Here is a 21,640-nt window from a genome sequence, read left to right as displayed (position 1 = left end):
TCTACCTTCTAACCCAACAAAAACGAGTGAGGTCCTGTATACTGACTTCCATCCATTTATTTGAGGAAAGTTGCACTTTGAAGTAAAAGGCCGGGGATTTTCCAGTTTTCAGCCTTTGCATTCCTGGACACACATGAGCAGTGTTGATAAGAGGAGCTGGAACAATGCCTCACAGCAGCAGAGCTGAAGAGAGCTGGTAACAATAAAGAGGCAGGAGCTGCCGAATCCATATCCTGCCAGAAAGGCACTGATGATATCAAGCATCTTGAATCAATCTTCACTCAGCTACAGAATGGTAAAAGAAGGGTTTCTAAACTCTTAAATATATGCATCATGGGACATTTCAATAGACATTTAAGATGAAGAACTATGATAATGATCATAATGTAGAGCAAATGTGCAAAGGATTTTTTTGTTCATTACTTGTTTTCCTTGTGTGCATCTCCGCATGTTGTTTTATGAATAAACTTTAAACGGTTCTTGTTTTGCATTAAGGTTGTCAAGTTGCTGAACTTCTTTGAAGGGTTCGACGTGACGTTTCAGAGGAAAGTAAATAGTGTTTTTTATTCAGCTCCACAGGAACCAAGGAGGGGTCAGGGTGAAATAAAAGTAAACAATCCATTCTTTCTGTTTAGTAAAGTTAACGCCTGCATGTTTTTGTGAATTACCATAGTTCTGGATTTTTCTAGCTTGGAGTATGACTTGTTTTAATTACATTTATTTTGTTGATGGAAGGCTGTGGTTTTGGTTTTACAGCACAGTCTGCCTTTTGCACATATTTTAATAAATAATTGGTCCCAATTTACTACCATTTCATATAAGCTATTTCTACATTAAATCCTCAAATTTCACTTTAACTGAGGTGGTTCGCCCAGGGCGCCAAACAGGCTAGGACCGTCTCTGGTGACGAGAACTGCAAGTATCCTTTCATCAATCTGTCTTAAAGTTGCAGCAGCAACAACTGCAGTAATTAAAAAGTTACACAATTAAATTTTTAAACAGTTTCTTTCTGAAGAATGCAACATTTTATGCCGTTAGGACCAAACTCTGGCAGATTAAATTTTAAAATTATTTTTGATTCAACCAAGAGGCGTTTAAGTGCAAAACTTTAATAATGCTTTCAGTCAGAAGAAAAATTTTAGAGAAAAAATGTTACTTTAAATTTTCATCTGGCAGGAGGATGAATGATTTCGAACTGTAAAACTATGAAAGTGTAAAATATCAATCCGGAGTCAAACTTACCAGTTACACCGAACCAAAATAATTAAAAACTAAATATGTTTGGGAAAGTTGTTTTTGTTGTTGTTTTTGCTTTATAAGATAAAGAGAAAATGTTTTACTTAACCAGCCTAGCATGACAGGTTTAAAGATGAGATTTAATTAAGTGTTCAGTTTTTAGAAGTTCATGTTTTCAAATCACATTTGGAATAAAAACATATACATTTGTCCCCAATAAGTCAGTCTGGTGGCTTTGCAACAGTAGAGGAAAAAAAAAAAAAAAAAAAGTTTGTACTTATGTTTTGTAGCTAATCAAACCATCTCACACACATTTTGTGATTGTGTTGTTGGTGTGAAATTAGCTTAGTGAAAAGTACCATTAAGGAATTTCATGCCGCTGATTTTATTCCCTTTCAAGATCTAAATCCTGCTTTCCTGGTTCACCGTGTTTTCCTCAACTCAGACGTTGTTTCTGAATTAAAGACGAATGTGGCCGAACGACCCAACTTTTGGGCTGTGAGATGAGAGTACATAATTTCATATTAATCTTTAAAACGGGATGGGCCTAAGCGTTTGGTGTGAATGCTGCAATACTTCCACAAACCACTAGGTGGCGATTTAGTTTTAAATGCTTTGACATTGGGCCAATTCACAGAAAAAATAACTACGAAAGTCTTGTAAAGCTTCATCTGCACAACGGTTTTTTTACACCAATATTTCTTGAGTATAATTAAAAGGAGGTGAAGTACCAGCAGCGGGATTTATACCAGTTTAAGAACATTGTGTTTGGTACATCCATACAAACCACACTGATGTAGCATAAAAGGGAAGAAGCAAACAACCATATTCCTTTCAGTCATTTAAGCCTCCAGGAAGATCTTTTTTAATAAACATAGATCTTCTGATTAGATTGTAGCAACTCTTACTAAGCTTATCATGAAAGCCTCATTGATCATCCAGATTGTTCTAGTTAACAGTGATTTCTTCATTATTTAATACACACACACACACGCGCGTGTGCTGAAAACACTTAGCTATCTCCTTACAGTTCTCTCCAGCGTGGGTATCAGTTTCCTTTTGAGAGAGCAGAACAGCTGCTCAGCTAAACCTGTATCAAGCAATGTCTAACCACAGGCTAATTAAACCATATAAAGCCAAGGAAGTGTGGATAACTGTTTGGCCAAATTTTACCTTTATATTTTTTTTAATGCAGCCAAGAAATATTTTCAAAACAAAGAAACAGCTTATCTAGTGTTTTCCAGGTAATCCACAGCAAAACTTTTGAGTAAATGTACATAATTAGCGTTCTGTGCCTTTAAATGGCTGCTCCAACACTTCTGTCAACCCACTTGGCAGGTGCAGCATATCACATGTACCAGACAACTAGTCCAGGGTTCTTAGTGGACTCCATACTAAACACACATATTGCAGTTTACAAAAAAAATCTGAATAAATACAAAAAACACATACACAAAATTAGGCTTCTAAATATAACTATATTTTTTGTGACCATTTAAAAACCGCAGTTGAAAAATCAAACAGTGTCACTGGGACACACTGCACTGACTATATAAATCCGATGGATACAACAAAGTGAGAAAAGAAAGGCCTTCATGGTAAACACACGTTTTTAACTGCTTCATGTGTCAACTAAGCATAAATATTTCATCAGAGTGTACCTCTGTTCAGGATACTTCTGATTCCTGTAGAAATTAGACAAAAAAACTAAGATTCTCCCAGAATGACTGTTGATTGAATGTAAAGATAGAGCAGAAATGATGTCGGGCTGTTTATATCTATCAGAGCTTTCGAGGCTGCAACATGCTATCTGTGCATTGATTGGCTGAGAGTATCCGCTGGGAATCAAGCGTGGGCTAACGCATCCGCATGTGCAGGCTGTGCTTGGGTCCGTCCACCCGCTCCAACTTCTCAAAGTGTTTCCTCGCGTTTCGGATGTTGATGAGCGTTGCTGCAGACGCTGAAAAACAAATAAAATAAAAAAAATTAAAAAAAAGATGGTGAATATTGCAAAACGTGTTCACATCTTATATTGTAACCCACCAACACTGATGTACTTACGAATAGAGGGGTCTGACATGATCACCATGACGTAAGTGTTGGAGGTGAAGACGTCGATAAAGGCCGCAAAGTTGGAGTTTCTAACTTCCATGCTTTGGAACGAAGCTGCGAGTTTACTGAAATAACAAGACAGACGAAGCGACTAAATACGAGAAAAATTGACAGAAAACGTTCAGCGGATCACGCGCAACGTGAACTTACCTACAGCTGAGCTTGAACTGTTTGATGATGTTACTGATCTTCTCAAACCTGTGAGCGTCACGCTGCTCTTTGCACTGATAGTGGGAGATTACCTACATGGGCAAACGTACATCGACATGCTTTACATTCCCAGATCCAAATCTAGGCTGCTGAAAACACACAATCTTACCAAGCATTTTAAGTCTCGTTTTCAGTGCAAATATCTTTGTAAACTTTATTTAAGATAAAACTAATTTAAAAATAACTTATCAGCAAGAGACAGGAGCTTGTTTGAAGTAAATAATTCCTTAATATTGGTGAAAAAGTACTTGTTTCATTGGCAGATAATTTCGCTTATTATAACATGGGGAAATTGTCTTGTTATAAGTAAATGTATCTGCCAATGGAACAGGTGCTTTTTAAGCAATATTAAGTAATCATTTACTTAAAACAAGCTCCTACATCTTGGTGAAAAGATACTTGCAAGTTAGTCTTCACTTATTTGAAGTGTAATAAGATATTTGCACTACAAACAAGACTAAAAATGCTTGGTAAGGTTTTGTGTTTTTGCAGTGAGACAGAAGCGAAAGGTCGCTCTCACCAGGAAAGTGGCTCTCTCAAACAGAAGAACCTCATCTGCTTCTATGATCTGTGCAAAATTTCTCAGGTTCGTCTCCAGCTGCTGGACGTTTGGGATGAGTTGATAAACTATGCTGGACCAGGCCTGCAGAGACATTTTAACGAGCTTCTTACAAAGGCGACTTTATCGGTTGATATAATGAAAAACAAAAATAGCATTCAATCAAGTCAACTCACCTTGTACAATGTTTCATCCCAGATTGATGTCCTGAAGCACGTGCAAGCCAAAGGTCTAGACAGCCGCTTCAGGTCTTCTTCACGCTCCTTAAAGATCTGTAAAAGCAAAAAGGAAGTGGCATCACAAAAACCAAGGAAAAGAGCAGAAAGACTACAAATGACAACACACCAGCCCCATGGTGACGTATGGGGGTGGCGGCATCATGCTGTGGGAATACTTCTCTTTAATGCTTCAAAAACCTCACTGTCATATTTGATTCCATCTTAAGTTTCAGAAACCACATTAATAATTAAAATAATAATATAATTATTTTTGTGTGTCCGCAACCGTACTGAGCTCAGTTCTGGCTCTGCTGGAGGTTTCTTCCTGGTAAAGGTGAGTTTATATCTTTAATTAGACAGAAACGTTTAACTATATAGAATAATTAACTGAGCTTAATGCACCGTTTGATAACGAGGCTCAATGGGAACATGTTACTGAATTGAAGTCATTTTTTGTAACATGCCTCGAGATTTCATTTATTGTGAAATGGCGCTCTATGAATAAACTGAACTGAATTGGTTTTAAGGTTCTCTTAGTATACACAAGTTAGTTTTCATGAAGACTGATAAATAAATCGTAAAATATTGTCACATCTATTCAGCCTGGTTTGGAGTGGCAGTGTACAGCCATTATCGCTTATAGATTATGATGATATTTCAATTGTAGCAACTTGTGGTTTATTATTTTATCGCTGATAAGACTGTTAGCATTCACAGAAAGTACTGATGTTTTAAGATTTTTTTTTCTTTATTATTATTCCAGATTTTACCATCATTTATGTTCATTAGGTTAAATGTAGGTTTGTTTTTTTTGTTGGGTTCTCTTTTTTGTTTTTAACAAATCATATTTTCTCATTTCACCTCGCTAATTTAATGCACACAATTTAGTTCCCAGAGTTTCTCATTCTGTAGATTTGATCGATTTCTTTCACTTTTAATTTGTCATTCTTCATTACCACTAACCACCCGTTTTATTTGTCCGTTTAGGTTACTTAAATGTTTCTTCTCTTCCGAGTAAATGGTTGTTTTTAACCTCAGTAAAACGTGTTCTTACACTTGACTGACAGAAAGTACTGTTGGTGCAGCAAAGGCTTGTAAGGCAGTGGCTCATGCTCACCAAATCTCTCTGGTCTTCCTGGACCAGGTCCATTTTGTGCACCAGACAGAACACTTTGGCATCAGGCGAGTTCTGCAGGATGGCCTCCAGACACGACTGGTAGTAGTGCATGTCTTTCTCCAGCTCACGGCTCTCAACGTCAAACACATAAATAAGGACCTCGACATTTCTGAAAATGTTGTCCCTCTGACTCGTGAAATAGTTCTCCATAAACGTGTCTTGTCTGGTGGATAAAAAGATATATATCACTAGTGAAGTCATAGCAGAGGAAAAATAAAGTCTAATGTTGAGATAGGGTTTACCCTCCGCAGTCCCACAAGTTTAGAACCAGATTGCCCAGAAACCGAACATGGGAGTGCTCCACATCAACTAGAGTTAACAAAAAAAAAGCAGGTTGATTTTAATTAAAAACAATCAAAACACCAGTCAGTCATGATTTATCTTTAAATAAGTTCAGTTTAGTACTTACTTGTAGCTCCGAGGCGACGTGTGTCCCGAGCTATGTAGTTGGCAAAGATGATTGACCTCATGCTGGTCTTTCCAGACCCACTTTTCCCCATCAGTAACACCTAACAACAAACCAGAATATCTCAGCAAACAAAGTCGAAAACTAAGTAGAGGTCCTGAAACTACACGGCCAGCTTCACCTTTTTCTTCATCGCTGAGCTTGACATCCCCCTGGGGAGACACGGTTGTGAAGATTTTCCTGAGCTGCAGGTCAGATGACTTCGGTCTGTTTCTGCAGCACTTCTCCTGCGGAGCAGTTTCACCCAGCTGTTATTACAGCCCCCATCAAAAGTTACATCGTTAAACCCGTAAATTATCACAAACATGTGTGTATATTTACAGTTCAAATCCAGCTCGACACAGAAAATAGTACAATTCGCCTAATACGTTAATTTAATCGATCTGTCCTGCTACGAAAAATCACTTTAGCTAATGCTAACTACGCTAACAATGTTAGCCTACCAAACTGAGCAGCGAAGCTGTCCTAGTTAAAGTTTTGTGTCGTGTTTTATACTTACTCCTAAATGACTTAGCAGCTACTGGTGTCCAGGTAAACTTAGAGAACGGTTTATATTTGTTTTAGAGGACACAGCTCTAATCATTACTAAATGAGAGCAGGGTGAAGTAAAAAATCAGCTGCTTCCTGTTTACGCGAAAGTCACATGATGATCGATTTGCTAAATGCCCTGAGTTTTGTCTTCCAGGCAGTTTTTAATTATTTAACCAATTGATAGGATTGATTTTTATCGATCCGTTTAGATAAATAATGCTCAAGCACAAAGTCAGAGCTGTTAAAGGCAAATATAACAGAAATGCTGGAGAATTAATTTTGATCAACAGTTAACGCCTAGCAAAACAAACCCAAGGGGAAATATTCAAGCGATGCTGGTTTCTACAAATGTTAAAAATTTGAAACGAAGAATGTTCTTTGTTAAAACAGTCTGAATTGAAGTCAAATGAAAGAAAAAGAAAAAAGAAAAAGAAAAAAACAAAACAAAAGTTCCGCGGAGGTGCCACTAGAGGGAAGTGAACAGATTAAATAGTCAAACCTTATAAAACTCTAAGACTTTGTACTGCTGTGCTGGGGTCTTCAGTTTGACAGCAGCCACATTTGGCTCTTAATAAGCTACTAAATAATAAAATGATAAATGCTTTAAAACACACTGAAACTGAAATTACTTGTTTAGTCAGCTTTTCTGTGTTTTATGAAATTGTTGCATAATATTTCCACTACGAAATTAAAAATGTGGTGCAATTAACTTTAATCTCTAATCACAAAATGTGCTTTTCTTATTTTCAAGAAAATTCATTTGTTGCCTTTTGTTAAGTTTCAAATGTAACCCTTTCCTCTAATATCTACTGTCTTATTATTATTATTATTATTATTATTATTATTATTATTATTATTATTATTATTAAAGCACAATCTTAGAACAAATTGATATATTGTGCTTTTTCAAATGGTGGTTTGTAGCTGCGGATAAAACTGATTTAGCAGGACACAATGGATGTTAGAGATTGACTTTTGGGGTTGAAGCTCCGTATAAGGTTTTTTGAGAGGGATTCTTCAATGGCTTCAACATCCACATTTTTTTTTACACTTAATTTATTAGTTACTAAACATCTGGCACGATGTGTGAATAAAACTTCAGTGAAACACACAAAGACAAGCAGAATTCAGATAAATAAAGTAGCAAATCTCGAGCCTTTGGACTTTACACTGAGTGTAAACACTCTGTATGATAATGAGAAATGGGACATGGCCTCATCTACATACCAGTTCACTGTTTGACCAGTCAGGAGAAAAAGACCACAGCAATAACTATCCCATAAACTAAGATTGTATAATATAATCGTTAAAGTTTGTTTGTCTTGTGATAAAACTGTGGTCTTCAGAAGTGAGCCAGAGGGAAAGTTAACAAAAACATCCAACACCAACTATAGCCTTTTTAGTTGACTCAGAATATGCTAAAGAAGTGGGTTATAACTGGCAATAACAGGTGTGGTGTGTTGGACCTTAAAAAATAATATCCAGAGCTGCTTTTTTTTTTGTTTCATAAACAAACAGACTTTAAAAGCACAGCTGGACAATGTAGTATGGATTACAAAAGTAGGTTTTTGCCAAACACAAGGTTTTTAAATTGAAAAAATACTTTATTGATCCCAAAGGGAAATTAAATGTTGTAACTCATATTAATTCAAATTCTTCTCTTTATTGTAGATGGAGGCAACAGTTGGCAGGAAACGTAGCTGTCTGTATTGCAGCAAATTTGAGGAAGTCTCTGACTGAAGACACACTGTTTTTGTAAGACAGTCTCATGAGGAGGACGGTCAGGGTTGTCTGTAACTTTCTTGATTTTACAACCCCTTTTTGCAACATCATCTCCAGAGACTCTAGAAAAATAAATAGCAGTCTAAAAAAAAAAGAGCGATTCTGTTAGTGAGCATTTGGGTCTGTGACATCTGAAGAGGTGCCAGAAAGGAGCTAATCAGTCGCCATCATTGAATATAACAAAAGAAAAACTCTAAAGTATTTGAGAGAAAAAAAAGGTTCAGTCTTACATACTTGTGCCAGATACTGACTCTGAATAGAACAGTGACAGTGATTGTCACTTTAACTAGTACAAATATATTTATGTTGCTCTGTGAATCTTTTTGACTGGTTCTGTAAACATTCAACGTCACATGCTGTTTTTATTTTAATTATGTAAAGCACTTTGAAATGCCTTGCTGCTGAAATGTGCTATACAAATAAAATTTGATTGATGATTGATTGATTTACGGCTCAAATGTTTGGCTGCAGCCAAACAGAGCACAACTAAATGCCGATTTTGATTAGAAATTTGTGAATGAGAGAAAAAAACACAAATTCATGTATTACAACAAACTCTGATCAGTCCCCTTGTCACCAGAAACATGAACATATAAAACTTTATTTACAGACACCGTTGATTGGATAAACAACTATTTGCAATGAATGAATTAAATATTTTCCATATGGTGTCAAACTACATCTAAAATGAGTTTGATTTATTTTATTTTTTTAAATGTGTGGCAAAAACATTGTGGTCTTTCACAATGCGCGTAAAAAATAAAACTTTTCTCACATGAATTATTATGGAAAATGGATTTTATGCAGTTAATTTTTAAACTGGGCATTAACAACAACTACATTTAAGAAAATGCAGACAATTTGTAAGGGTATTATAAAACTTTATTGTTCATTCTCTTATTTTTAACCCTTCCCAAACGATGAGAGTAAATGAAGAAGGTGAAAAGAGACGCAGACAACATAACCTCCTAGAACCTCCTGGAAGTATTGATCATAAAGAAAATAGAGTAAATCAACACAAAAAGTCAGTTCACCAATAACAAGAAAGCTTTCAACAGTCCTTGAAATGTATTATGCATATATTCTGCCCCAAGTATGCACACCTGAATGGAAAAAAAAAGTACTATTATACAAAACCTCGAGAGCTTATCTGAAAATGAATGATAAATAAAAAGGTAATAATTTCTTTTGATTTTATTACTGTCAACATTGTAAGTATGAATAAATATATATTTTTTCCACAAACATCAAATTTTTGATTCCATTAAAAATGTTCCAATTACAATTTTTTAATTTCGTTTTTATTAATATGAAGCTGGAAATCAAAAAACCAACAGGCGCCGTAAGTTTAAGGGAACAATTACTCTTTACAGTTGCTTCTCACCTGACAGAAAATGCAAAGAGGAGGGAAAAAGCAGACATGATGTCTAGAAGAGGGCGTTATAGTCAGGTAGTGTCTATCAGGTGTGTAGAACGGTTCTCGTTCTGCTCTTCACATCTGATCTCTGAGCTTGGCGAGCCTTTGAGACAGTTCGTCCTGTGAAAAATAAACAGTTCAAAAGAGTAAAGAAGAGAGCATACTTTACATTTAACTTAACATTTATGAGTGACCATCATATTATAATTTAGTTTTCTTATAAAATAAATACTTAATTGTTTAGATTTAACAAGCAAACGTGACAGAATACCTGTTCTGCAGAGGCTACGCTGGTACCCACAGATCCTGTCTGTCCTTGAGGGAGCTCCATGTTCAGGTCCAATCTGAACAGAAAGCAAAAGCGTACCATTATATATAGGCCTGTCATAATAATCAGTAAATGAATTAATCTCATGAAAAATTAAAACAAACTCAATTATTTCCATTGGCATTTCTCCTTTTTTTCTCTCTTTCTACCAAAAACTGGATGATAAAAGTCTTCAGTTTGGTGCTTTGGTCTCAACTATCCCTTTTTTTAAAGGATAATTTTGTTTACAAAGACTTAAAAATGTATTTTATTTGTCGTTTTGTTTATTTATTTTGGATATTTAAAATGTCTTCCAGGTTCCAGTGTTAAATGTTCAATAGAATTTGAAGTTTATTGAACTTTTAGAATGTGCTCTTGCATTATTACTATGCTATTACCATTATATTACTTAAAAATGGTTTCAAAACAACAATGTTATCGTTTATCACGATAACTTCTGGAACAACTTATTGTCCAGCCAAATTTGTTATTGTGACAGTCCTTATGAATTATGTTCATAAGACTCACCTAAACATCCACAAATAACATCAAAACACAATATATCATTGATAAAATTAATGAACACAATGTGATTTAATTTATCCAACAAATAATATTAGGACAGAAATGAGTGGTTACCCTGCTTCATCTGCCATTTCATGCAGCAACGACTCCACTTGATTCTGCAACACACATTACATATTACATTCATGCAAGCAGTTCTTAAACGGAGCACGAGAAAAAGCTGAGCAGAGAAAGTCACCTGTGGTGTTGTGAGAGTCGTCGTGCTGCTCATGGTGTCTTCCATCTGAGCAGTCTGAACGTCCAGAGTTTCAAACTGATGTTCAAATTTGTCCATGAGAGCTGAAATCTGCAACAAAAAAGCACCACCAAGGTTTAAAATATGTTACTTCCATTAAAATGCGTGAATATATACCATTTAGTTGGAGGTACCTTTTCGAGATTCATACTCTTCAGAGTGGCGTCCATGCCTTTCACCACTCCGGCCATAGATTTTGTGACCTGTGAGATGAAACCAAAGAAAAAGCTGCCATTATTTTGCCACATGGACGTGGAGACGTTAACTGAAGCAGCGTGCAGCGCACCTGGTTCATTGTAACCGCCATCTGGACTCTCGCTGCCACGGCGTCGACTCGGGCGCTCATCCTCAGGAAGTTCACAGACTGATTCTTCTGTCTGATGGCGTTCTCTGCGTGGATCCTCGCCACTTCCATGTTCCCCTTCTGGATGGCCTGAACACAATAAAAAGCTTTGATGAAGCTCTCAATAGCCAGCGTTGACAGCTGGCCTGATGAGTGAGACGCAGCTTACCTTCTTGACTTTTGCCTTCTCTAATTTTTCCTCTTTGTCACATTTCTTTGAATTTCTTTGGAGCTCTTTGGCAGCAAACTTTAGATTGAAGAGATTTTCTGAGAAACAAAGTTAAAGAACAACAACACAAAGCAAGAGGACCAGCAGAAAAAAAAATCTCTCTTTTATTGATTGGCCTGACCACTGATTAGGCCACTGCAATCTAAAATCTAAAATTTTGTCCCATCACTGAACGCACCAAATAGGCTAAAACAGGTTGGACTGAGAACATAACTTAGAGAGGAAGTTAACAAAGAAGAAAAAAACCTCAAAGTTAGATATTTTCAATATCAGTGAGGTGTTTGAAAATTAATTCGCATAAAGAATAAAAGTTCTAAGAAGCTTCTTAAGAGAAAACTGTATTTTCATTCAGTCATTTAATTTGTTTAAGCTGCCACAACAGGGAGGAAGACTTCAGATAAGATTCTTAAAGATAAGATTCTTACATGTCAATCTGACAACTATTCTGTTGTGAAATAATGTTGAAATCCTGTTTAAGTTGCAAGGCTATGCAACCGACTTGTCTGACAGAGGATGTTGCTGAATCTTTAGATTGCAGATTGAAACTAGCATTGTCATGCTAGCTTTCTCGACATAATATAAATAATCAACCACAATAAAAGGGTTTCTTCAGGTTCAAATAGTGTTACAATACATTAATAAATGCTATCACAGATCAGCAAACAAGAGCTTTTTCCTCTTACTTATTCAGATGAACAATTATTTGCTTCCAATGGTAAAGCAAGGGGAGAAAACACCATAAATTATTATTATTATTATCACATTTAGGATGTTTTAATTGTACTGTGAAGCCAGAATTTGTTGTAATCTGACAAAATTATAAGTTTGAAATGTAAAGCAAAGTTTTGAGGTCTGTTAAAGAACAGATTAATTTTGTATGAATTTTCTGTCCCATAAAGTGACTTTTCTAATTGTATTTGTAGATTTTTCAGTGATGCAACTTTGGACAGTTTTTTAAAAATAAATGTTTTCTGTCTTAATTTTAATTCTAATGTATCTATTTTATTCCTAGGGCAGGACAGGTTTCAATTTATCAAGAAAGTCAAGTTAAACATCTCTGATCAGTGCATCTTTACTTTGTTTTCCAGCATGACATCATCCAGCTCTGCATATTGTACAGCATTACGTAATCTGTCCACAAGAGAGCACAATTAGGTGATTTCCCAACTGAAAAATATTACCTTTATCATCTTTTAAAAAAAAATAAAATAAAATGAATGAGAACAAAGATTATGTTTGAATTTAGTGAGAATAAACCAACAAATTTATTTTGTTGGTTTAGGAACTAAACTGGCATAGTTCCTAAACTATGCCAGTTTAGGAAGAATCTCTGAGTATCTGATTACTAACTGGTAATAAGTAAGTCGTTTATATCCAAACGATAAGCCAAGTTATTATTTTGACCTAAAATTCACACATTTTCAATGACTACAGAAGTGGCTTATAGCTTTGTTTTGGTAAACACAAACGAAGCTTGTGTTTATCAAACTATACAACTAGTTTACTATCTATTTACGGGCTTTTATGTGATTCTCAAAAATATACAGTTTACAATATAAAACAAATATAAGGATACTACAGGTATCAACTTAAACTATTGTAGGGAAAACTATAGAAAACGCTGTGGTGTACGGTATCAAGTTTTATGTTTTCCGATGTTAGCTTAGAGGCCTTAAACGCAGCTCTGCCAAAGATTACAGACGTCTGAAGAAATTCAGTAATGTTTAACTTATTAAATAGGCTACTTTATTAAACTTTCAGTAATGCCTGATACACACTGTAACGTCTCAAATGTCAGTGACAAATATATCTCATAATTTAAAGGAGCTACCGTGTTGCGTTAAACGCTTTAGCCACTGCCTTCTCTGTCGTTACGCCGCACTTCTCTCCCATTTTCACCGCTTTTAAAGGATACTTTCCATGCTCGGCATCTTTAATGGCTTCTTCGGAGACCCAACAATAAAATTCTAGCGAAAAATCCACAAATAAACTGGTCAAAAAAGAAAAAGTTGTTGAACGTTGCACTCCTCTGTTTCGGTCCTGTCGCCCTCTTCCGCACTTCCTGGTGTCTTACCAAAATATCAACTACGTCATTGTCACGTGGTGTAGGTATTCCATTCAAACGTCACGAGCGAGATGCCTCCGCCTCTTTTCCCAAATGTGAATGAAAATATATTATAAAAATCAATAAAACAGAGACAAACACGTTAGAAGAACACGTTCACAGTAAAATTGCGGAAACACCGGCTGAAAACACAAAGGGAATGCGGGCAGCGGGGTGAAAGTGGACGTGCCGCTGCGGTGGGCGGTGAAAGCGCCTGTCTGATGATTAGATTTACTGTGTGGATCACGGAGGAGAGGGAGGATGACTCACTCCGTCTGATGTGAGGTTCACCCCGCAACAGCTCGGCAGTGCGGTGGCACGCCGGCGGTTCAGGCTGACATGTCCGCTGTAATCCAGCAATACAAGGAAAACTTTATCAAAGTATTAAGCTGCCCCCTTTTCCGAGAACAAACGGGTACGGGCTTTGTTTGAAACTTGAGTGTTTCGTCACTTGATAGTTAGAGTGACCCGTGGAGTCGTGATTCACCGTGAATTTCGTGACGGCTAATTGCCATGGAAACAGTGCTGCTGCGCTGAGAGGAAATTGTCCGTATTAACTTCAGCTTCAACCTTTCCAACAGGGTCGGATAAACCTGTTGGATACCTTAATATATATATTTTTTCTTATATATTCTTTTGTCTTGGCTTTACTTTTTCTTTTTTCTTTTTTCTTTTTTTTTACTGTAATTTGACAACCAATCAGGTGAGTTGTTAAATTTGTTACTGTCGTAGTGCAGACGCAGTTAACGCTTTTTTTCTTTGAGTGTCTTGTCTAGTTTGAGTAAAAATAATCGCTTGGTAATTTGCTAGATGTTGCATATATATCTGTATTAGGCTACATAGATTTTTGTTGACATGTTTGAATTAGAAAATTTCATTTAGAGAATAAAAACTGCAAGATTTAGAAAAAACTAAAGCAAAAGTGGGGTCTGCAAAATTCTCAAATCAGAATCTATCAGTACGTTATTGTGCTAAATTATATCGAATGCAACAATCTATATGTCAAGTTCACTGGCAGAGGATTTTATGGCCCTGATGCCACGTCAAGTGGTGCATTTCGGGTTGTTTTTGCGCACATGGAAAGAATCCAGGAGAGCCAATGAGTGATGCTTTGTTCAGTGGCTGTATGAGTCATATAGTCTTATCTATAAAGAAGCCAAGTGGCAGAGGAGCAGTCCTGCTGCAGGACCGAGCTGATGTAACCCCTGAGATGCACTAGAGGCTGCTGTGGGCCACGAGTCCCGGTGCCCCGGGTGGCTACCTCCCACTGACTGTATTTGCACGGGTGGAAAACCAAATACTGACACTGACCTCACACAGACTATTTGTGCAGAAAGAGCTGCTGTGTGTTAGATTCTCAAACCATATATACGTGAACGAATTAGACAAAATCAGCAATGGCGTAGTCTAACAATTTCTTGCAAATAAATGTCATTGAAGGAATAAAAAGAAAAAAACTATTAATAGTAACCAATGACTTTCTGTTGTCCCATATAAATATGAGATGACACAGTTGGCTGGACAAGGATTCATGTTTTCCTTGCCAGCATGCACACTCAGCAGGACAACGAGGGAGGTTAAAACAATACGTTAAGAATCTCCAAAGCTTACTGCTGGAGAATTACAGCAAAAGAGTGGCATTTTGGTTTCACCAAGCCTCCATAAAAATCATCAGACACCATCTACATGCCAAGTAGTTGCTTGGAAGTGATGCCAGAAAATAGGATTTTCTACCATCACAAATGTAAATGTGATTTTGCTAAAGTGTTTGCCTTGATTCCATGTGTTTGGCTCAGATGAGACTTGAGTTTTTGGGGGAATAAGTACGATGCATATATGTAAAGCATCTTATGTCCTGTGTCCTGTTTTAGACGTGTCCCTGCTCCAACACATGTGAGTCAAATGGCTGAACTAATCTCTTCTGCCCAAGTCATTAGCAAATTTGCTAAATTTGCTCCAATTTTATTAAATATAACAGCGGGGGGAAGAGAGAAAAAAAATCAAAATGTAAATTCTGAAATGGCCTATCACAGTTATTGCAAACCATAATTGTGTAAATTGAATAACTATTTGAAAAATTAATTCTGTATTTTCTCAGTTTGACATTACAATTTGTGATTAGTGTTTTCTGTGACAAAAAAGCAACTCCTAAGAAAATATTTGAGGGGAAAGTACTGCCCCCCGCCTCCCACACACACACATTCTAAATGTACTATATTTGAAAATTATGTTTTTCCACACTTTTCAGCTTGAGATCATCCTACTGTAATAAAAGATGGACTATTTAAAGGCAATGACTAATCTTTGCCAGAGGTGCTAATTATTGAGGCCTGCAGTGTATATTTAAAATGCTAGAAAGTATAACAAAATAGAAATTATTATCACTAAAGATAAAGGTGTGAATATGGAATTGCATCCTAATGATTCAGACATGGAACAAAAATTAAAATCTCCCTGTATAAACTAAAAACGACTCCACAAAAAGCAAAGATAGTGGTTTTCTAATCCAAAATTTGTTTTATAAAAATATCAAACCTTTTTCATCAGATGGTCAATGTGTGATATAAACGACAGGCCTCTCTTTTTACAGGTAAGGACAATGGAGCATAAAACTGAAAAGAGGTTCCACAACTTGACCCACGAGCAAGTCCAGGCTCTCGACAAAGTGCTGACTGAGGTGATCCCGATCCATGGGCGAGGAAATTTCCCCACACTGCAGGTGAGAGCCAAAGACATCATTCGTGTGGTGAAAGATCGACTGGCGGAGAGGGACATCCAGGTCAAAGATATACGCCTCAACGGAGCCACCGCCAGCCACGTCCTGGTGAGAGATAACGGCCTGGGCTACAGAGACTTGGACATCATATTTGGAGTAGAGCTGCCCAGGCAGGAGGACTTCCAGGTGATTAAGGAGGTGGTGCTGGGCAGCCTGCGGGACCTCCTCCCATGTGGGGTTAACAGACGGAAGATCACCTGCCTCACCATGAAGGAAGCATATGTGCAAAAGATGGTGAAAGTGTTCAACGAGCACGACAGATGGAGCCTGATCTTGCTCTCCAACAACAGATCCAAAACGGTGGGGCTCAGATTCGTTAGCTCCCTCCGGAGGCAGTTTGAATTCAGTGTGGACTCCTTTCAAATAATACTAGATCGCATGCTGGAGTCTTACTGGGAGAGTGACAGGAGAGAAGAAGGAAAACTGCCCCTGAATGCCAGGAATTCATCAAAGAGGCACAGCAGCAAAGACAATAACAAGATACAAGAACAATCGAGCAGTCGTCAAGATGTCAAAGAGGATGCTGAAAAAGATGGAGCGATGGCAACTGACGCAGGCCCTCCAAGCCCGGATGAAGCCGATTCTCCATTTGAGCTGAAAGATGAAGAAACGGATCATGCAGATGGAAAGTATGAGGCGAAAGGACCTGAGGGAGTCGGCCTACAGCAGGTGGAGGATGATGTGGGTGGCTGCGAGGGGGTCCATTCAGAGGAAGACATGTCAGAGGTGTTTGAGCTTTGTGAAGAAAGCACAGAACAAAAAGAACTGTTGGATGGTGATTATCCCTCGGAAGCATCATCAAAAGCTTTTTTCCCCGACACAAGAGATCCATTAATGACACACCCATGTTTAAAACTACAGACGACTGAAGAAGTGTCCACAATAAACACTGATCCATCAACTTCCGAAGAAATAGCTCATTTTGAGACAAGTACAAAGTTAGAGGTAAACATCGTGAACTGCAAGACGGAAAACACCCCAACTCTGCAAGATTCCCTCTGTGAATACTCCTTTCCTCCCCCGGCTAAAAAAACTTGCAGCACATCACAGGACATTGTGCCAGACTACTGCCCTTCTCCAAAACTGCAAAGGAAAATGTCACGGAAGCTGATCAGCCAGCCTGAAAAGTGGTCCTTACTTACGGACGTGTCAGACCTTACAACTCAGCTCTTCCCGCCAATAGAGGTAGTGAAACCTCTTCAGCCAAAATCCCCTGTACCTGACAGCGTAGACCTTCGTGGCTCAAACGTTTTATGTCCCGAATCAGAACATTTTGAGGGTAAGGACACTCTTACTGTTCCTTCATACAGTCCAGAACTTACACCTCAGGAAGGTGCAGGCTCGTCTGATTCTCCAGAACAAACTGTGAAGCCAAAACACTTCAAGAAACCTCCTGATTTAAAGACTCAAAGAACCGTGGTTTTAACGCCTCAAGTTGATGATCAAGGACCTGAACTTTTTGACACTGTTCCAAATAGTGTCCCTTGTGTTGGTGTAGAAAGTGAGCCCGTCATCGCCGTTGAGGCAGAGTGCATGTACGGAGACTTTGAGCAGGCGATGGACCACCTTCGCCAACGCCTCATTGCCACCCACAACCCAGAGGAGATCCGTGGAGGGGGGCTGCTGAAGTACAGCGATCTGCTGGTGAGGAACTTCCGGCCAGCCAGCGAGACTGAAATCAAGTCCTTGGAGCGTTACATGTGCTCCCGCTTCTTTATCGACTTCCCCGACGTAAGCGAGCAGCAGCGTAAGATCGAGGCCTACTTGCAGTGCCACTTCATCGGCAGCGAGGAGGCGAGCAAGTACGACTACCTGATGACCCTGCGGCGCGTGATAGACGAAAGCACGGTGTGTTTGATGGGACATGAGAGGAGGCAGACCCTCAATATGATCACTGTCCTTGCTCTGAGGGTTCTGGGGGAGCAGAACGCCATCCCCAACACGGCAAACGTTACTTGCTTCTACCAGCCAGCGCCATACGTGTCAGAGCCAATTTACAACAGTTACTACATCCCTCAGGCCCAGCCGCCACTTGTCTACCACCCGTACCCTCTGCATGTTCACATGCAATCTGGCCTCGTTTAGCCAAGATGGCACGCTGGCATGAAGGCATGCACTGTAGCATGGCGCTCTGCAATCAGAGGCATGCGTGGAAGTTTTAGCAACAACAGGCAACAAAACGTTGCAGTGTTGTTTAAAGTTTTAAAATCCCTCCTGCTTATAACGGATACTGGGTGGCCAGGGCTGAGGCGGACTCAGAGGCTCTTTTTAAGAAGAGCCCAAGAAAAGAAACACGAGAGCTTGTTGAGAGGATTTTATGAAATCTGAGGGGACCTGCTGTACGGCTGGTCCAGTTCAGTTCTGGAGTACCGATTACCCTCCTGCATTGAAGGCATCGTAATATGTCTACATGATAAACACCTTTAACCTATTAAGTGTAATCTGTTGCTTGTTGGCTACAAGGATCTTGAAACCTTGGTCTGGGAAAAAGTTCGAGTCAATCGCTGAATCCTGTGGGGTACAAACACTATAACTGTTTTGTGAATCGTTCGTCTGAACCACATTCAGCGATCCCATACCTGTGTACACATTGTTTAGAGATAAGATGCCGTTTACTGTGGGGTTAGATTAGACAGTGGTGCTTCCATAATGTGGTAAATTATGTATTAGTGGATGTGAATTGTGAACACATTGTGTAATAAGGATGCAGTAGCTGAAGGCAGTTAGAGAATAAATAAACCAGATTTAAAAGATTTGAATAAATTGCTTCTGGTAAAGTGATTACAGCCCTGAAAAACAACATGCATTTATGAATCGTTTAGATATCAATTATGTAAGTTAACCTCTTTAGATGTGAAACATTGCTCACATATGAGGCGACTGTAAAAACACCTGAGTTCAGACTTCACAGCACTGTGAAACCAAAGAGAAAGTGTGGCGTCTGCACCAGTCTGTTGGGAATATTTTTATTTTATTTTATTTTTTATAGAGTCCCGTTGTGGGAGCTTGTAGGTAATTTAAGAGTCACCATTGCTGACATTCAAAGCACAAAGTTATTATTCAGGACTTGGTATCTCCAGATGGCCATGTTTGACAAAAAAAAAACACTCCTTCTGGAGCGTTACTTTTCCTGGTAAAACTCAACGGCTGATTGATTAAACCTGCAAAAGGCTTCTCGGCATCGTAACTGAATGAATGTCTTGGACTCTCATTACAGTTTCTGCATAAAGAACAAAAAAATAACTGAAGTTATGAACTAATAATTATCTAATCAAAGTGTGCAAATGTCAGATTTGATCTGATGACTTCTTCAACGTGTCTCTGATTATGATTGAAAAGAGCCCTCATATTACACTTTCATTGGGACCCTTGATTAAAGACGCATCAAAAGCTTTAAACTAATTATTTATTAGAAAAATAAAATACATTTGAAACGTTTATTTATTCAGTGTAAGACAAAAAAAAATTTTTTTGACAAGGAATAATTACTTGCCCAAACTCACCATTCGGCTGCACTACTAACAATCCCAAAATATAAATGTCTCTGAAGCATTTTCACAATTTATTCTCTACTTTTAATGAATAATCCATTACATGTTGTTTAAATGGGCTATAAATAAAATGTGACAGAGTCCCAATAAAATACAGGAGAAAATGCTGTTCAACTGAAAGACAGACCCTTATTTTAAAAAATACAGACATTATATGGCTCGATGCTCATTTCAAATCAGTCAATGTAATCAATGCTGCTGCAATAAAAAAAAATGTTTTATTCTTTTTATTTATCTTTTCGTATGTACAGATAACCAGTGTGAAATATGTGGTCTAGGTAGAAAACTCCTGCTAATTCATCCTGTTTCAGAAATTTCATCAGTGATTTTCTTTTAAAAAATGTAAATCAGTTTCTTCCAAAATATTTCACACAATTTATGAGAGACGAAACTTTATTCAAAAAAGTGCGTTGCCCAAACTTGTCAGCTCATCTTCGTCTCATCTGGGTTTGACATGAGTTGATTGTGGTTGACGAAAATATGTTAAACTCCATCAGAATTAGGTAATCGCATCTTATTCAAGAGGAGCAGGAGTGACTGCAAAGTGATGTATAAAACGGAAATACTTTTACCTTTTGTGAGATTTAACCATGAAGATTCAAACTTTGACAGAGAAAACGCACGTTTATAGCTCCAACATCTAAAAAGAAAAAGAAAAGTGTGATTTGATATATTCCACTCATAAGTATCAGATGCAGTGTGGTAAAATTTAGATAGAACATATTTTTAATGCCTTATATATATATATTTTTTTCATATGAAACAAGTCGATAACGTCCAATTCAGCAATTGTTCCTCTTGTCCTTTCTAACCAGTGAGACATTGTGATACTTGCCAGGTTTTATCGGTCGTTTTTTTTTTTTTTTTGTCACATTTTCTTTGACAATGTGCTTCGTCTCGTTCCTCTTTAGGGAAGCATCGCAGAGATTTGCTGCGATATGAAAGTCTTGAATGCATGTTTTCATGAGAACATTTGGAAGGAAATATGCCAATTCTCTGGCGAAGTGAAATCCTCTTCTTCGTCATCCCCAGACGGATATTTTTGCTGGGTGTGAGACATTGCTGCAGTCATGAACGTACACTGTTTGGGGGTTTTCTGCCTGCTGTCCTGTGCAAAAAAAAAAAAGGAAAAAAAAATGTATGTGCAGCCGTCTCATTGTGTGTTTAGTGTTTGTGAACAACAACAACAACAAAAAAGACAAAGTGAAGCACAGGTTAGAGCAGGCAGGTACCCACACTGACACTGAAGCACAATGTAAATGCACTTAGGTATTGTTGAGTATTGACTGTGTTTGACATGCTTGTGATCCTCCAGCTCACTATCGATAATGATAACGTGTGTAAGTTGTCCCTCCTCGTAGCTTCGATATGGTCGTATTTATCTTTGGGGTTCGTTACGTGTCGTTGAGAAACACTTCTTGCTGTAAAGACACTCAGATGTTCCTGTTATGAAATCTTGACGCTCAAATTGTTGTCATTGCGTTAATAAATGTAACACAACCGCTCCGTGTCTGGTGTCTTCTCTCTCGGTGGAGCGTGTTTGGCCTGCTGTTTTATTTCCTCAAGCTTGGAGGTTGGTTGTTTGGGTAATCAGCTTAATTTGCAACAGCCCTGCTTTGAGGGAATCTCAGGCACTTTGCAGCATGTTCAGATGAAATGCAGGAAATGTTACAGACAGATGAACTGGGGCGCTCCTAGAGAAGGCAAATTAATAAATAATGTTTATTTATTGGGTTTTTATTGTAGAAGGTGACAGTTCCAATCACTGGATTTGATATTCTACTGATGAATTTGAATCTTTT

The 21,640-nt window shown here is 37.9% G+C and overlaps 4 protein-coding genes across 6 annotated transcripts in view; 1 reads left to right on the top strand and 3 right to left on the bottom strand.

Annotated features, from left to right (window-relative positions):
• Positions 1-2,694: 2,694 nt before the first annotated feature.
• Positions 2,695-6,620, bottom strand: rraga (Ras-related GTP binding A). Of its 2 annotated transcripts, none has more exons than XM_007545990.2 (10): positions 6,478-6,620; positions 6,100-6,226; positions 5,922-6,021; positions 5,755-5,821; positions 5,453-5,675; positions 4,294-4,389; positions 4,079-4,201; positions 3,499-3,590; positions 3,298-3,413; positions 2,695-3,196 (listed from the first exon to the last, which is right to left on the bottom strand). In XM_007545990.2, exons 2-10 carry the CDS (start codon positions 6,124-6,126, stop codon positions 3,093-3,095), a joined length of 948 nt encoding a protein of 315 aa, XP_007546052.1. In that variant the 5' UTR covers positions 6,127-6,226; positions 6,478-6,620; the 3' UTR covers positions 2,695-3,092. The 2 variants fall into 2 exon arrangements, with proteins under 2 accessions (XP_007546052.1, XP_007546051.1); XM_007545989.2 differs by having other exon boundaries at positions 6,100-6,205.
• Positions 6,621-9,570: 2,950 nt separating this feature from the next.
• On the bottom strand, positions 9,571-13,466 carry chmp1b (charged multivesicular body protein 1B). The gene is made up of 8 exons (XM_007545988.2): positions 13,323-13,466; positions 11,348-11,445; positions 11,122-11,268; positions 10,970-11,038; positions 10,779-10,886; positions 10,655-10,698; positions 9,980-10,052; positions 9,571-9,828 (listed from the first exon to the last, which is right to left on the bottom strand). The coding sequence occupies exons 1-8, from the start codon at positions 13,336-13,338 to the stop codon at positions 9,784-9,786; spliced, it is 600 nt and encodes a 199-aa protein (XP_007546050.1). The 5' UTR covers positions 13,339-13,466; the 3' UTR covers positions 9,571-9,783.
• Positions 13,467-13,642: 176 nt separating this feature from the next.
• LOC103134009 (uncharacterized) lies at positions 13,643-20,964 on the top strand. 2 transcript variants are annotated; one of them, XM_016668364.1, is made up of 2 exons: positions 13,643-13,791; positions 16,102-20,964. In XM_016668364.1, exon 2 carries the CDS (start codon positions 16,111-16,113, stop codon positions 18,370-18,372), a length of 2,262 nt encoding a protein of 753 aa, XP_016523850.1. In that variant the 5' UTR covers positions 13,643-13,791; positions 16,102-16,110; the 3' UTR covers positions 18,373-20,964. The 2 variants fall into 2 exon arrangements, with proteins under 2 accessions (XP_016523850.1, XP_007546112.1); XM_007546050.2 differs by having other exon boundaries at positions 13,643-14,214.
• Positions 20,878-21,640, bottom strand: part of brwd3 (bromodomain and WD repeat domain containing 3) — a 29,342-nt gene continuing 28,579 nt past the window's right edge. Inside the window, exon 41 of the mRNA XM_007545987.2 lies at positions 20,878-21,532. The gene's annotated coding sequence lies outside the window, so the exon portion shown is untranslated. The remainder of the gene's footprint in view (positions 21,533-21,640) is intronic.

The sequence above is a fragment of the Poecilia formosa genome, unplaced genomic scaffold (assembly GCF_000485575.1).
Source record: "Poecilia formosa unplaced genomic scaffold, Poecilia_formosa-5.1.2 Scaffold14, whole genome shotgun sequence".
NCBI classification, from domain to species: Eukaryota; Metazoa; Chordata; class Actinopteri; order Cyprinodontiformes; family Poeciliidae; genus Poecilia; species Poecilia formosa.
This window is presented reverse-complemented; position numbering and strand designations above follow the sequence as displayed.